This window comes from Macrobrachium rosenbergii, chromosome 4, assembly GCF_040412425.1.
Source record: "Macrobrachium rosenbergii isolate ZJJX-2024 chromosome 4, ASM4041242v1, whole genome shotgun sequence".
NCBI classification, from domain to species: Eukaryota; Metazoa; Arthropoda; class Malacostraca; order Decapoda; family Palaemonidae; genus Macrobrachium; species Macrobrachium rosenbergii.
The window spans coordinates 3541183-3555000 of NC_089744.1; the positions used below are offsets into that span (position 1 = coordinate 3541183).

General features: G+C 37.2%; 1 protein-coding gene across 23 annotated transcripts in view; it reads left to right on the forward strand.

Annotated features, from left to right (window-relative positions):
- Nucleotides 1–13818, forward strand: part of LOC136829827 (myoferlin-like) — a 115255-nt gene that overhangs the window by 44842 nt on the left and 56595 nt on the right. For 11 of the 23 annotated variants that reach the window (XM_067088905.1, XM_067088985.1, XM_067088956.1 and 8 more), the window contains 5 exons: nucleotides 387–535; nucleotides 9145–9263; nucleotides 10443–10637; nucleotides 10754–10804; nucleotides 13591–13687. In XM_067088905.1, the coding sequence (XP_066945006.1) occupies nucleotides 387–535; nucleotides 9145–9263; nucleotides 10443–10637; nucleotides 10754–10804; nucleotides 13591–13687 (611 nt within the window). Of the gene's footprint in view, nucleotides 1–386; nucleotides 536–8119; nucleotides 8336–9144; nucleotides 9264–10442; nucleotides 10638–10753; nucleotides 10805–13590; nucleotides 13688–13818 lie in introns of all 23 variants that reach the window. The other 12 variants (XM_067088830.1, XM_067088866.1, XM_067088804.1 and 9 more) reach the window with 3 other exon arrangements.

The following is a 13818-nucleotide window of genomic DNA, read 5'->3' on the forward strand; positions in this document are numbered from 1 at the left end:
TTGTGCAAAAATCCATTTTTCCTGAGCAGTAAACACCACAGAGATTAGATATAGTGTAGCTGTGTCTGTATTCTCTGATAGAACTAACTTTACTTTTATACCTAGTTATTTCTTGCATTGGTGGATGAATTTGATATTTGGGCTATTACGTGTCAAGCAGTGTACTTTGTATAGGGTTTTGGCTTAGCAGTATTTTACTTTTTCATGTGCACTATTTAGCATAGCACAGTAGAGTATTTAGCATTTCATGTCTTCTATAATAATTTTTATTGTGAATGGTAGGTTAAAGGACTACATTATTTACTTGGACATTTTTTTCATCTTATTTTGGAATTTTTTTTTTTATGAACTATTTATTTTTATGAACTTCCTGCGATTTCTTTCAGACTACTAGGGAAAGCTACCATAGCCTTGAGGAACATTGTACTAGCGGCTCCTGGAACACCCTTGGACTATGAGCTGGGTCTTTTGGGTGCAGATGATTCACCGACTGTTGGCACCTTACGGTTAACCCTGTCTTATGTACCACCTGCAGGTTAGAAACTTTTTTTCTGAAACGCGACCTGTAACGAGCAACAGTAGATTGACTGCTACATATATGGGTGGTGTGCTTGTGTTGAAACTCGCTTGATTGAAAGTTTTGCTTTAATTGGATTCATTATCATTTACATACGAGTATTTATGTACTGTTTACTGTATAATTTATGTAATCTCAAGTCGCTCTGCAGTATCACCTTTCCTTTTCAAGCACTGTTCTGGTGTGGTATGATTTCTTGCGTATTATAATTCCTCAGTAGATGACTGTAGGAGTTATAGGAAACCTTGTATATACAGTATATAGTTTGCATGTTAATCATAAGAACATCAGTTATTTTTCATGAGTGGTTATTAGGTCATTAGACAATTAAGAATATTACTGTGTTTTACTGTTGTCTGTGGCTGAAAGATAGACCTGTCAATAACAGAGAAAAAGTTTACTCAGCTTTTGGAATTTTTTCTTGCGTGATGTGTTACCTTTCACTGTGCTGTTTCGGTTCAAAATGAGCAAACCCAGGCAAGTAGAAATATTATAATCCTACTTTGCTAAAGGATGGCAGATCCCCCTCAAGTGGGTTTACATCTCACACTCATCCATCCTATTAAGCTTCAGTCTGCATTATGCACATTTTTTTTTTGTTTGATATTCAGTTTGCTTAAAACCTATTTTGCCAGTGATATGGTGTTCATCCGTTTTTGGCTTTACTGTATTTTATTATCACAAGTACCTCACATGGCCTCACTCTGCCCTGAAATAGGAATTTTACTCGGACTGTTGGTGTCCATAGAAAATTTGCAGCTGAGCCCTATTATATGTTCTATTTTACAAACAAGTGCTGAAAGGAAGGTTGTAGGAGGTACCACCTGTAGATGACTGTTACCATCAGAAGTGTTTAGAAGCTGGAAGAGCGGAATGGAGAAGAATGCAAGGTCCTGTTGGTTACATGTTGTAATGGATGCCATGAGAGAGGTTTAAAGGTGAACGAAATGTGCGTAGTATACTTAATGTAACAAATGGGAATTGAGAATGGCATAAGTGAGGATTTTCAGTCCCGAAATGTTTGAGAAGAACACACTGAAGAGAGGAAGATCCACCATGTTGTGGTAGAAAGACAAGCTTTTTCTTCTCTAAAAGTAAGAGCCCATGCATCCATAAGACCATCTTAATTGACAACCAGAAAGTTTGTTACCCTGATGACGTGCTAGATGTGAATTTTGCATTAGATTGGCAGTAAGGAAAAGTAAAGACGTCAGGGCTGAAAGAGAGAAACAGATGAACTTATGTAAATAAAATTGTACGGTTCCGTTAGAAAATAAATCCAAGATCTGTGATGTGATAGAAGGACTTAACTTTTTAGAGCAGATTTGCTGACATTTCTGTAATATACTTGAGTACATTGAGAAAATCATTTTACAAGCGAAGTTGTTGAAAGATATAGTCTGAAAAACAGAGAGCTCCTAAAGTTGTGCATAAGCCTTGGTCCTCATGGTACTGTACAGGTACCTGCTGGAGTACTTTTTTAGTTTTCTGAAGAGAAAACTATTGTGCCGGATTTGTCTGTCTGTCCGCACTTTTTCTGTCCGCCCTCAGATATTAAAAACTACTGAGTCTAGAGGGCTGCAAATTGGTATGTTGATCATCCACCCTTCAGTCATCAAACATACCAAATTGCAGCCCTCTAGCCTCAGTAGTTATAATTTTTTAAGGTTAAATTTAGCCATAATCATGCATCTGGTAACGATATAGGCCAGGCCACCACCGGCCCGTGGTTAAAGTTTCCATGGGCCACGGCTCATACAGCTATACTGCATACCGAGACCACCGAAAGATAGATCTACTTTCGGTGGCCTTGATTATACACTGTAGTGGCTGTACAGAAAACCTCGATTGCACCGAAGAAACTTCAGCGCATTTTTCACTTGTTTTTATTGTGCACTGAACCATGCTGATCCTGGTACCTCGCATCATGCTTCTCATGATACCTCCAGCTGTTCGACACGTCTTTGGCCCTCAACCATGCTGCTGCCTATGATACGAAGTTAGCCATTAACTTGTCTTATTCTTCCAGTTATCAAAAGTTTCCTTAAAAGTATTTGCTCTCATGGAAGCCCTGTTCCTTTGAGATCCAGCGTTTTCCTTGTATAAGAGGGTTTGTAATCCATTCTTTTTACATCCAGAGGGGAGATGATTTTGTTTCCTTGAAACTCTTAGCTTTCCCCAGGTGATCATCCTCAGATTCAGATAAGGTGTTGTCTCGGAGATGTTTCTTTTGGATATTCTGCTAGTGTAGCACCTTTTATACTTGGTGATCTACTGGTGTCCTACCTTTTTACTGATATCCTGCATTACTGACGACATTCAACCACTCTGCAGCTATTCTACCATAATACAGTTATTTTATACCTTGTTATACCGGTATTCCATTATTCGAATTGTTATTCTATTACTAGTATTGTCTATCTAATAAGTTTCATTATTTGCAAGGTGTTTTCAGTGCCAACCACAATATTAACTGTTCTGACGCAGTATTGCCGTTTTTGATGTTACAGAGTGTTCTACTTGTGTCCGCTGCTATTTTACTAGTCATTCTTACGGTATGCTCTCCCATTATATCAGTGTTTGGAAAGTCGGATATGCTGTCCATCTCTTAGGGATGCACAGTAGTCATCAAACACAGTACAGTACTTTACTTTGTTTTCTTGCCCCCACCGTAGTATCTCACTTTTTGCATTTTGCTCCATTGGAATATTACCGTATCTCTCGGTACTGTACAAGTTTCCCAGATTGGTATTTTGGCCTTGACTTCTACTCTTGCCTTATTGTACTAAACAAAATGCGGTACATACATAACTAGTTCTTATCGGCAAGTCAGGCAGCATCTGGTAAGATCTACCGAATTGGTTGGGTTCAACACAGAATCTGAAACCTTCAACCCTCTTATGTCCTCAAGTGGATTGAAAGCAATGCAGATTCCGATACAATATCTTCTTGCCTGGTAACATCGTCACGACATGAGAGTTTCTCACTACTTATAGCATCCCACCTCATTAGACACCCATCTTTGGTCTGTGAAAACAAAGCATTGCTTTGTTTTGAATTACTGTTTTCTCTCCCCCCCTTTTCCCCTTTGATTGAGGGCAGAAGCACCAGTATAATGAGCAAAGCTTCAGCTAAACAGAAGGGATTCGGTGAGAGATATGCCACTGTACCCATCTTGAGGAAGATCTCTAATACTCCAGGGTAGTAGCATCTTCATTTTACTAATGTCTCTGTGGCTGTCACTTTGATCTGCAGCTACCAATGTGTAAACCATTTGTTTGTATTTGCTAAACAAGATTTGTTATGAAATTCATAATCATACAATATAAGAAAAAAAAATTTTAGTTATACCAGGGGTATTCATGTGCAGACCAGATTATAACATAATGCTTTTCATCTGCTTTTACTAATAAAAATGCATGGTCACATAAAATTCAGTGCAAAAATTTGGCTCAATATAGAACATTACATTTGTAAGGCATGCTGCTAAGCTTTAAAGCTCCTTGAGGATTAGTATCAGATATGTAACTGTGAAGTATTTAGAAAATCTTTTGTCCATGGTAGAGGCCATGTTTCTAAACTCTTGTGGTATGGCCAACACAAGATATCTGGGTTTATGACTTACAGGGAGACACAGGTTTATGAATCGCAGGAAGATATCCTGAACAAGTAGATTGGTGACGTACTGTATGTGCCAGTGTATTTTCATCTAGAATTTGAATTTAAAGTTTTAGAATCCGGCGATAAAAAATTCTTGTTTTTGGGGAAAATCAGGGGAGGGCTTTGAAAGAGAACAAGAAGGATCGTTAAGGAAACATTGTTTGAGTTAAGACATGGAAGAGGTGGTTTTGATCAATTCTCTGCCATGTGGCCAACTTTTTGTACATCAACAGACATTTCACCCATAGATGCTTGGCTTAGAGGACATTTCACCAAATTATTTTGCCAGAAGGGCATCTCATCAATAGAAAGAAATTTTTTGTGTGAAAAAATATGTACCAGCTTGTTGTGTTAAAAGAAGTACAAACCATTACCTAATTTGACTGATCGCTTCAGTTTTCTAAGTGAGAACTAAGAAATTTATGAAAACATTGGACATTCTCTTCCAAATAGGTGAGAAATACCACCGCGCCTCTAAGTTTTAAAGCTTTTGTCTGTACTACATATGATTGACTTTTTACCCTTATGAATATTTTTATAGAAGGCTCCCATGGTGATCAGGCTTTCCTGTGTTGATATGTTTTTGTGTGAGCCCAAGGCTTTCCAAGAAGTTGCCAGTGATCTTTGATGTGCACAATCCGGGGTGGTTGCAATGTTCATGTTCTTTGCCCAATAAGTATGCCTGTGACTGGAACTGAAGGCTAGCCTAATCACCACACATGTAAGTAAACACCTAGAACTGCAAAAAAAGCAATCCAGTGAAGAGTATAAAGTCTACCTTTCAGTAAATTCACTGTTCCATAACATAAATTTTGATCAGTGTAAAGTTGGAAGTCGCTTTTTTTTTTTTTTTACTTGTCTTCCCTATAGGGGGTAGAGCCGTCATTGCATCTTATGTGGTGCACTGTAGGCATTGCTTAAAGTTCTTTGCAGCGACCCCTCAGTCCCTAGCTGCAACCCCCTTTCATTCATTTTACTTCACCTCCGTTCACATTCCCTTTCTTCCATCTTACTTTCCACAATCTAACAATTGATTCATGGTGCAACAGCGAGGTTTTCCTCTTGTTACACCTTTCAAACCTTTTCATTGTCAATTCCTTTTCAGCACTGAATAACCTCATAGGTCCCAGCGTTTGGCCTTTGGCCTAAATTCTGTTTTCTATTCTATTTTATTCACTTGTCTTGTCTACTTACTTGATGTCTTTAATATCTTTGGAGGCACATTTCACAGGCTCAAGTTTTCTAGTTCAGTCTGTTTACATTTAGCCTATTCAACGCATTCTAATATATATATAGTTCAGAGTGATAAGTTCTAGTTTAATTTGTCACACTGTTGAGGGTATTTTCATCAAGTTTTGTTTTCCTTTACAATTGTCATAAGAGGGTATTTCTGGGCTCGACCTGTGTCACCCAGTGAAATGGTTCCAATAGCACACATTTCTAAGTATAAATATTGCTAAGATTGGAATTGACACAGGTCTTCCCCCAGAAATAGATTTTTCCTTTGTCAAAATCCCTTTTTCATCAAGTTTTGTTTTCCTTTACAATTGTCATAATTTGTTAGTGGACATGTAAAGCATATTGTTCCTGTTCATCTTCAATGTGCAGTAAAAGGTTCACTGATACAAACACATCTGGATTGAACTACATGAGGAAGAAATTTTTTTCTCTTGCAACTTGATTGCAAAATTCTTTTTGCTTATTTTCACTTTATTTTTAAATATTGCCAGAAATTTTTCTTAGCAATTTAGTGAAGACTGGATCAGCTTGAAACTGTTATCTTTAATTATTAAGGAGTTTACCAACTCCTTGTCTTGGATGTGTTGGTTTTGCATCTTTCCTTACAGTATACTCAATTCCAGAATACTGTACAGACAAGAAAACAAAAAATACTAGATAGTATACCACAACCAATTAAGTTTGTATTAAGTGACAGGGACCGTACTCACTCTTGTGAGGTTTGGAAAGATTCTCCTGTCTCCAGTGATTTTTTAAAAAAGGCGTTCATAGCTTAGCATGTTTTTCAGTCACATATTTTTAGGTTGCTTATTGTTTTGTTTGAGGGTTTGCAGAAGCAAATGATAGTGCACAGATTCTGTATAATGAACTCATCATCAAATCTGTTTAAGATTTAGGTTAACTTTTCTCAACACTTGTTTCCAAGTTTCTTAGATACTTTGAAGCAACATTATTTGGAATCATGCAGTAAAGAGAACAAAGAAAAAACCTTTACTTGGCCTCAAGGGGATAATCAAATAGAGAGAAAGGAGGGAGTTTCAAAAATAGAGGTGTTAAGAGAACCAAATAATTGGAGTAAATTTCGTGGAAAACTGTAGCATGAGAGATGAGTTTTCACAGAGAATAAGGGGTAGGGAATGTGGGAGGAATGGTACATATTTTGAGATACTGATGAGGGGTGTGCAAGGAAGAACAGGTTGAGATAAATAGAAAGATTAACTGTGGAAGTGAAATTTGGTTAGTGAATGCAGAAGAAGAGGAAAAATGGTGGCAGTTAAGATGAAATACTTATATTGTGGAGCAATCTGGGTTGGAGGAGAGATGAACATAAAGATAAGTGAAAAGGCTTGGATGAGAGGATGGATGGGAATGTGTATTTGTGCTGGTAGGATGGAGTAACTTGAATATTAGAGTGAAGAGCTTGTATATTTCTGAATTACAAATGAATGCAAAGCTTCTCTGTCTAGCAGACATTTTGGCAAAGGAGAGGGCAGTTCAGAAGAGGTGAGCTTAGAAAATGCTGAGGTTGAGGGCTAGAGAACATTGGGACAATCTTATTACAAATAAAAGGTTGGGAAACAGAGTGAAATCCCAAAGACTTTAAGTGGCAAGTATGGCAGTGGCAGAATCCACCCAAATTATAGCAAAAGGGTATATGAGGACTTAACCTGATGAGAATCAAAGCAGATAGAACACAGTATCTAAAAGGGAGGAAATTCACCAGTTATCCAACCTTGTGATTGGAAAAAATTTGACAAAAGCATTGATGACGAAGATGTGTGACAGTGTTTAACCTAATCTTGGTTATTGTTTGTATGTAGGTATGAGAAGCAGCTGAAAAGTTGTAGCAACTTCTAGTTGGGAGCTGCCTTGACTCAGCACTTAGAAATTGAAACTGGCAGTGGTTCTTCTATTTTTCCTGGAGACCTCCTGCTTTAATGTGAATCTTTTAAATTATGTTTCCGTATTTCTTTATGAAAAACAGAATTTTTGCTGTGAAAATCATATATATAGGTGTGTCTTTTTGGCCTTCATGTAAAAAACTTGCCTAGGTTGCAGGACCTGTAAGGGATTTGCAGACACAAAGTTAAAGAATGTGTGCAGAAGAAACTGTGACTGAAAATCATCCATCACCAGTTTAGTGTCAGATTTATGAGAACTATCAAAAGTATATATGATGATAATTTAGGGATTAAGAGCTTACAATATCAGTGATTGGGTTAAGAGTTATGCGCTTATATTGAATATTTAAACAGATTTGTTAGTGGTAATAAATCACTGTGAATTTTTGTTATAAACCCATTGGTCCTGCAACCTATTTGAATATTTAATCTTTCCATTGAAAAAGAGTGACTGATTCCCTGAAATTTGCTGTTCTACAGTAATATGGTAAATTTCATTATTTTATAATTGAAATCATTAAAAATGTAAACTGATGCACAGTCTAGCCACAGGTATTGAAAGCTCGATGACTGATGAAATCATTCAGATTTGTGATAAAGCACTTTACAGAAGAGGGCGAACCTGAGTTCTGATCATGTTCACTGTAGTTGTGTACATTAGGATGACAATGTAGTAGCAGTTATGTGTTATTAGAGATTGATGACTACATAGGCATAAGCTTTGTGTATCCCACCCTCTTAGGAGTAGCTACTGCTGGAAGTGGCGGGAGCGTTGGTGCAATAGCAGCCAGGTCGGCAGCAGTCTCCTCCGACTTGGCAGATGGTAGGGAGAATGGCGTTGCGATGCATGAGCCCTCTTCATCTGCTGGTGACAAGACTAGTGGCAAGAAAAAAGATAAACTAAAAGATGGAATCAAGGGTCTTGCTGGATGTATTCCTATAGGCTCAAGTAAATCAAGTAATTATTCAGGAAAAACTTAAGATTCATTCTCACTGCTGACGGATGCTTTATGAGTTTATGGCCTGCATTGCTGCATTTATTCGATGTTTCAATTTGATTCTTTCTGTATATGAACAAAGAATGCTGGGATTGTACTCGTATAAATAATGGATGATTTTGTCTACGTTATACATATAAAGTAATTTCATAAATAAATTCAGTCGTTGTGATACATCACACTCTCATAAGAGGAGTAGATTTCACCATCACTAGACTGGCATGAGACTGCAACATTATAATATTAGAGAGCTAGGTTTTGAAATGATCTTGTAAAAAGTGATAGAATGGGCATCTTTTTCATGCAGTTATGAACATTTTGATGCATGTAAGGGAACCGTATAGGGATACTTCACAGATGAATCTAAGATTCTGAATTTTGATCATTTGTAGTGAAATGCTGCCTGTTGATTTCTTTCCTTTGTTTTTTGCTGTGGTCTGTGTATATATTTGTGAAACTTTGCATGTTAACTTTAAAGCTTAGAAATTTCTTCATGCACGTTCCTTCTTTAAAAGCTTTTTCATTGCTGTAATGCATATGCATGTATGTGACATGAGTGTGTTGATAAATTTAACCTAAACTTGTAAAAGTAGATGTTATAAATGCGTGTTGCCTTGAAATGCATTTCTTACATTTTTGCTTCTTTTGTAACTAATTTTGATATTATTCTTTAGCACTGTGATCGTAAAAGTTATAGAAATTGGCATATTAGTACTGTATATGCGTTGTTTATATTGTAACCCCTTTTTACTCCTAATTCTGTTTGTAGGTATAAGTGCAGCACCTGATGCAAGTGCAGAAAGTGTGCCAAAAGGTGGAATGCCACAAATGGGTACTCCGAACTCACGCAACCGGGATGCACTTTCCAGCGCCAAAACCAAGTTCCAGGTACATGCTGTGTAAATGAAACTAATGTTTGTAGTGTAAACCATTGATTAGATATGTTATTCAGTTTTTCATTGCAAATCTTGAATCCAGTTTCTTTATTTTTTTTTTTTTTAACTTTTCTTAGGGCTACGGTGAGTCATAAAGGTGGTAATTTTATTGTGTTGTAATGGGAAGTCTGTGGTTTGGGTCAGGTCAGGGCAGTGTCTAAACCTCTCAACAACTGGGTTAAGTTTGAATTCATTAAACTCCCAATAAAGCGTACAAGCAGGTGTGTCCAAAAAATTTTAGATGAACGATGGTGTCCATCAAGAACCAGTTCTATGCCCTTTGCTGTTTATCATAGTTAAACTGCAAAGGAATGCATAAAAGGAGGCCCATGGGAGTTGATATATGTACAGTAGTAGCCATGGTTTTAATAGCAGAATCAGAAATAGAGGTCTTCGAAAGGTTGGAAGAGTGACATGGAAAGGACAGAACTGATTAGATTCTTCTTTTCAGTGTGACCCTAATTGAGGTTGTTGTTTTTAAGGAGCCTCCTCCAGCTGCTTCTGTTTTGAAAAGCTCATTTCATAATTGATTTTAGTTGGTTTACAAATAGATGCTCTTCCTATTTCCAAACTCCTTACGGTGACTAGAAAGGTAGTAAAGGAAACAATATTCACTAGTGTCCATGAGGCTATTGTGGGGAAAACTTGGTAGTGAACTTGGTTCTGTTGGCCAGATGTATCAGATGGTATGAAAAGAAATGCTTAGGATTGTAAAATTTACCTGAAATGAGAAATTTTTGGGTGCCTGAAATGTTTTAGAAGAGAAAATGGGGAAAGGAGTAAAGTTAATGTACCTAGCGGGCACACTGGACTGTGAAGCATAATTGTGTGAATTGTACTAAGGGATGAGTGAATAAAATTTGCATACTGAAAGTGTTGATGTTTCTGATTAAAACTAATAATTTTGCGACAGTATAAGTTGAAGTAGAGATTTGAGTTGAATTGCCTTTGAACACAGAAATGTAAAAGATTTGAATAACCACAATCCAATTTTTCTCTGTCACTGTACTTTATTAGCATCAGTGAAAGTACTGGTAGTTTTTTCACTTCATCCAAATGTACAGGTCCAGATGCTGACAATATAATTGTGGAACATATATCAAAATGTTTTTCTTTTTTTTTCTAAATTTAGATCAGAGTCCGGGTTGTGGAGGGGAGGCAGCTTCTTGGGGCAAACATGAATCCAATTTGTAGAATAAAATTTGATGGAGAAACGAAGCAGACCAGGATTCATAAAGGCACCACAAACCCCTGGTTTGATGAAATTTTCTTCTTCCAAGTAGAAAAATTACCTCATGAAGTTTTGGAGGATTTCTTGGAACTTCAGGTCTGTAATTATGTTATGTCATTTTTGAAAAAACTGCAAAATGACTTGTTTCATATATACTGCAACATTAAAATGAATATACCATTTCATTATAAGCAGGCAGGTTTTTATTGCAGGTCTGCAATTCCAGTGGGATCAGATCATGTACTTTGATTGGCTCCTTTAAGGTTGGTATTATTATTATTATTATTATTATTATTATTATTATTATTATTATTATTATTATTATTATTATTATTATTATTGATGGAACATTACAAAACTGGTATCAGTGTTATCAAAATTTAACATAAGGGACAAATGTGTGTAAATGGCATTTCATTATTCCCAGTAAAACTTCAGTTCAAAAGGTATGGAAAAATTTCAAAGAATAAATGGAGTATGTTCCAGGCACTGAGGCATTTATTGCTTAAGAATAGGCAAAGAGTCCTTGATACTGAAAAAATTATATATGTAACTAATGTACCAGTAAAATTCTGCTAAGTTTATGAGCACAAATAATGAGATTAACACTTCTCTATATTAAAAAAGGAGCAGCTGATTACACTCATCTTTGAAATGGTAGAAGATACCTAATATGATAACAAGTGAGGATATTCTCTCACAGATAATGGTATTTCCATAAGTAATCCCTATATTCTGTACTTATGAAAATTTGTGAACATGATGTATTGAAATTAGGCAAGCTTAGTCTGCTGCTTGCAATCCATGGGTGTCAAGGCCTTAGAACTGATGCTGTCACAACTTTGGCAAGTTTTTGGTTCGGTGATTGAGATATGGCCACGTCATTCTAGTTTTCTTGCTTCTTCCTTGTTGGTGTCTGATGCTGTTACTGCTATACCATTGGACAATCACTTGACTGTGACTGCCCTTAATGATGTGGTTGTGTCTCAGCCTGGGTTAATATGTCATCAGTGCCATGATTGAAGTATTTCCCACTGATCCTTAGTTGCCTATATTTGCTTATAACTACTGATTTTGTAAAGGACAGAATTTATTCTCAACCTTTTTAAGTGGTCGTGCCAGAACCTGTGGTACTGGTGACCATTCTTACTAGGGTAACTTAACATGCTTCAGTGACAGTCCCTACCATGATAACCGCATTTTCAGTTGTGACTGAGTCTCCAAAGAACTACTTGGTCAACTTTATAGTTTTTCTCTCAGGGACTGCAGGTTGACATGCTTAGCCCAACCATCAATGTTCAAGGTTGTGCCTCCATACAAAAGTGCCAGTAGACTTTGGGATTGTAACCGTCAGCAATTGTAACATCCCTCTGTTTTGGAAAGCCAGAACAGTGACTCTTAATCAACTGATTATTTATTTATTTTTTTATTTTGACTGCTATGGCACTAGTGGCCATTCCCACTATGGTAACTGAAACTATCCCAGTGACAGTCCCTGTTGCTGTTCCAACTCTAGAAATCAGCATTGAGCATCCAGAGGTCTATTCAGTCATCTGCTTTCATCCATCTTTTGACATCCAGTACTGGTGACAGTTTTAGCTACAGTGAGCAAACTCACCTCAGTGACATTTTCCCCTTACTGTTACATTACTTATGATCATTATGCCGCCAGAATACTACAGTACACAGTAATCCGTGATTTTTTTTTTTCTGATAACCCTTCTGGGACTTGTTACAATGACTGCACTTGTTTTAATGACCACTCTGGCTCCATTGACTGCTCCTGCTCCTGCTCCAGCTTCAGTGAACACTCCCACTTCTGTGGCCACCGCTGCACTAGTGCCAGTCGCAGTCTGTGTTAGAGGTCTTATTTCTTCAGTGTCCGAATTTTTCTGTGCTTGCCCTAAGGCTTTTGTCATTACCTTTACTACATGGACCAGACTGTGTGCAGTGTGCATGGTCTTCTTTCACTGTCTCTCTGTCGTACAGTGACAGCCCTTAATCTATTCAAAAACCGTGGCTGGAGTATGGTCCTACTTCTACTTTCCTTAAAACAAGGTAGGGTGTCTGGTGTAGACCTAGTTATCATGGAAACAATAATTTTTGATGTACCTTCTGAGCTGTTTGTTTTAACGATGAGTTAAGCAGTATTAACAGATTTCCTTTACTTTTCCCAGTTGTCTTCCATACAAAACACTAAACTCTGGTTAAAGGCCCTATCAGTCCATGCATTACAATATGCCATTCTGTTTAGGAGGTTACAGAAGTCGCCCTCCCCTGGTCGTATACCTTACTGAAAAGGTGACTGTTCCAGGTGGTGGCTGTGCTTCTGGAAATTTGCCACATGTTGATGCTCTGATTTTTCCAAGCTTTCTTTTCACAGTTGGATAATGGTCCCACCTAATGAGTCACCCTCCCCTGGTCATATACCTTACTGAAAAGGTGACTGTCCCAGGTAGTGGCTGTGATTCTTGAAATTTGCCACATTTTTATGCTCTGATTTTGCCAAGCTTTCTTCATCACAGTTTGATAATGGTCCCACCTAATGAGTGAGTCTCCTGTATGAGACAAAGTTTAGTATATTATAATTTTTCTTGTAAAAATTGCATATACAGACCAATGTTTTGTAGCACATGTTCTATCTGTATCCAACTCTTCATTTCTTCAAGTAACGAGATGGCTGATATCTATGAAAACAAGTTGCAAGACTGGCAAAAATATCAATGGTGGATGCACTTAATCAGAATATGGAATAAATCTGGTTTAAACGTGTGTGCAGTTTCATGGACTGTTTGAAACTTCAGCCCATGGTAGTTCTGAAAGTATTACATATAAATTTCTGGTTTTATGGTTGACTTGAGGTTAGAGCCTCAAATTTAAATAATTCAGTGAAAGGATGAAATATACTTTGCAGGGTATCCATGCCTCCAATGAAAATAGTTATCAAAGCAAATTTGTGGTGGCTACCACCTGGAGTAAACTAATGAGTGTCTCTATGGAGCATACTTTTTGAAATATATCTATTACTATTAAACTTTCTATCTTTCAGTGTGAGCTTGGGATGGTTTACGATCAACCTGAGTTTGCATTTGTAAATCGATGGCTAGTGTTAGCTAATCCTGATGAGCCCACTCCTACAGTTCAAGGTCAGTTTTGTGCTTGTTCTGTAGATCATACCTTCGAAAAAGTAATATTGATATGTTTGTGTGTGGTGTTATAGTGCCAGCTTTGTTAATTTTTCAGTTACATGAATTGAAGACAAAATGAAATTACTTTG